At 40.0% G+C, this 2,257-nt stretch overlaps 1 protein-coding gene across 1 annotated transcript in view; it reads right to left on the bottom strand.

The window, feature by feature from the left end:
- LOC119589210 (zinc finger SWIM domain-containing protein 4-like) overlaps nt 1–2,257 on the bottom strand; it is a gene marked incomplete at its 5' end in the record, with an annotated part of 30,678 nt that overhangs the window by 7,342 nt on the left and 21,079 nt on the right. The window contains 5 exon segments of the mRNA XM_037937810.1: nt 116–300; nt 461–651; nt 939–1,084; nt 1,402–1,552; nt 1,920–2,068. Of these exon segments, the coding sequence (XP_037793738.1) occupies nt 116–300; nt 461–651; nt 939–1,084; nt 1,402–1,552; nt 1,920–2,068 (822 nt within the window).

Raw genomic sequence — 2,257 nt, 5'->3', positions numbered from 1 at the left:
GACCAATGTCAGAAGCCTCTAAATACTGAATAGTGTACATTATCTTATCTCAGGTATTTGAAATGAACAACTCAAACCTAACACTAAGCTCCAGTATCTATGCATCTCATCTTACCATGCCATAGAGGTTGTCCATGTTCATTATAATAGGAGGAGGAATGTTGGTTTGTCCTTAACACCGGAGTTTCACCAGCAAGAATAGTCGCTAGGTGATTATCTTCCCAGGACATATTGCAAGCATCTATTGCCCGATGAAATATAGTTCGAGGTGGAGCTGATATCCTGCGACGTTTGTGTCTCCTGCAAGAGAAATAAACACATGACATAACTACTACACTATCACAATCAGCATCACTGATAAGAACATATATATATAAACTTCACAATCATATATCATACACAATACACACGAAAGTCTCTCAGCCTTAAAACCAAGTGTTAAAAATTAAGCAACACCTACCTGTGTGATGATCTTCTATCTCTGTCTCGGATATCTCTCTGGTTGTAATGGAGGTGGTTGTTGTGCTGACGATGATTGTGCTCTCTGTTATTACCGTTATTGCCTTCTCTAGTAGGATCTCTTCGTCTGTGTTCACTGTCGTCATCACTCGACTCTTCATCCGAACTGAGGTAGTAGGCTGCTGAACGATTCTGCAATACAGAAATATCTAATCAAAACTAGTCCTTTGTGCTCGGCTGATGGAAACAGCACAGTATTGATTAAATTACCTATGCCAGAATCCTTTTTTTAACATGGTGGTGTATCTGAAAGTACACAATATATAGAAAAAGCTCTATCATTAGAATTTTTCTAAATAAATATGAAACCCAATGAATAATATTCATTTCAGACATTCTTTTCACAGGGATCAAAAGCACTCAAACCCACACCATCCATGGGCCACAAAAGACACAGTCAAATTGAGATTTCAACAAACCCTGTCATTATTATCCTGATGTCTGTGGTCAGGGTCCTCAAGGGGGCAAACATCTGTGTTTGCCCACTGCTCCAACAATCTCTGCCACTGCTGCTTCTCGATCTTTCCACTGTGTGGGGCCAACACAACGCATACCCATAATGCAGCTGGAAGGTAAAATTACCACATGGTTATAGCTCTACAAGACATAATCTAGTGCATATACATCAAATATGTTTTGCACTGCCCACTGCTTACAATATTTACAAGTAAATGATATGAGTAGGAAAAGTCTAAAGAAATATTACTGTACATCATTCAAATACAAACATATGAAAAATATGAAATACAATGCCTACTTTTCTGAGGTCTTCCAAGCTTTATCTGTTTAGAAATTGATTGTTTCAGTTTTTCTTTCCACTAAACCTTTCAATACCACTGATGATTACAAGAGGCACATAAGCATCCAACTTATCCAACTTACCTATGTGATCCCAGTGTTGCCGGCACTTGTCTGTCATTGGAGTTCCTTGAGACTTCCACAGCAAAAGTCTAGGGTCATTAAGGAATTGTTCAGTGATCATTGTGAGCATCTTAGCACCATTACTGTCTCTTGCACGGACCATCTCCCGCACCTGTGGGGATCACACTGCATTAGCATTGCCAAAATTCCCTCTGCTTATAAAAGATACATCTGCTTTATTGTTGATGGAGATGAGACTACAAAAACACTCCTCCCTCTGTTCAATAATGTATGTAATATCACAGGAGCAAGAGAATATGGACGACAATACATTAACATTTATAAATACACTCTATCCATTTACAGACCTGATTTCCATATATATATTTTTTTTTCTTTAAATGAATACATTCGGAACTTTCAAATTCAACAAATCTGAAAATCATGACAAGAGAAAACCAATCCTGCCTCAAACTGAGAGAGAGAGAGAAAAAAAGACAGCCATGAGGCAACGTGTCTAAAACAGCAGATCCACTAACCTTTGTAAACATGAAGTAGAGCTGCTTATTAGCATTGTAGTAGCCTCCCTGTGTTAGGTACTGGCCCACTTGTTCCTTGACCTGCTCGGCGTCCAAGTGCCAGCAGTGCTCCTCCTCGGCGCTCCCTCCTGCTGTCGGGTCCGGAGCTCCTGCAAAGGCGTGGGAGGGTTAGAGGTCTCCTGGAGAAGGATAGGAGTTGAGGACGAAACGCGAATGTGAAAATTAGCAGAGACCTATGTAGGTATTCGGTTCCACATTCGGATTACTGTGTGTCTGTCTGTGGCCTTGCTTATTATTAGCAGAGTCATTCTTATACATACGGTCAGAAAAAAAAACAT

The sequence above is a fragment of the Penaeus monodon genome, chromosome 25 (assembly GCF_015228065.2).
Source record: "Penaeus monodon isolate SGIC_2016 chromosome 25, NSTDA_Pmon_1, whole genome shotgun sequence".
NCBI lineage: Eukaryota > Metazoa > Arthropoda > Malacostraca > Decapoda > Penaeidae > Penaeus > Penaeus monodon.
Note: the sequence above shows the minus strand (reverse complement) of the source record. Positions and strands in the feature narration are given on the sequence as shown.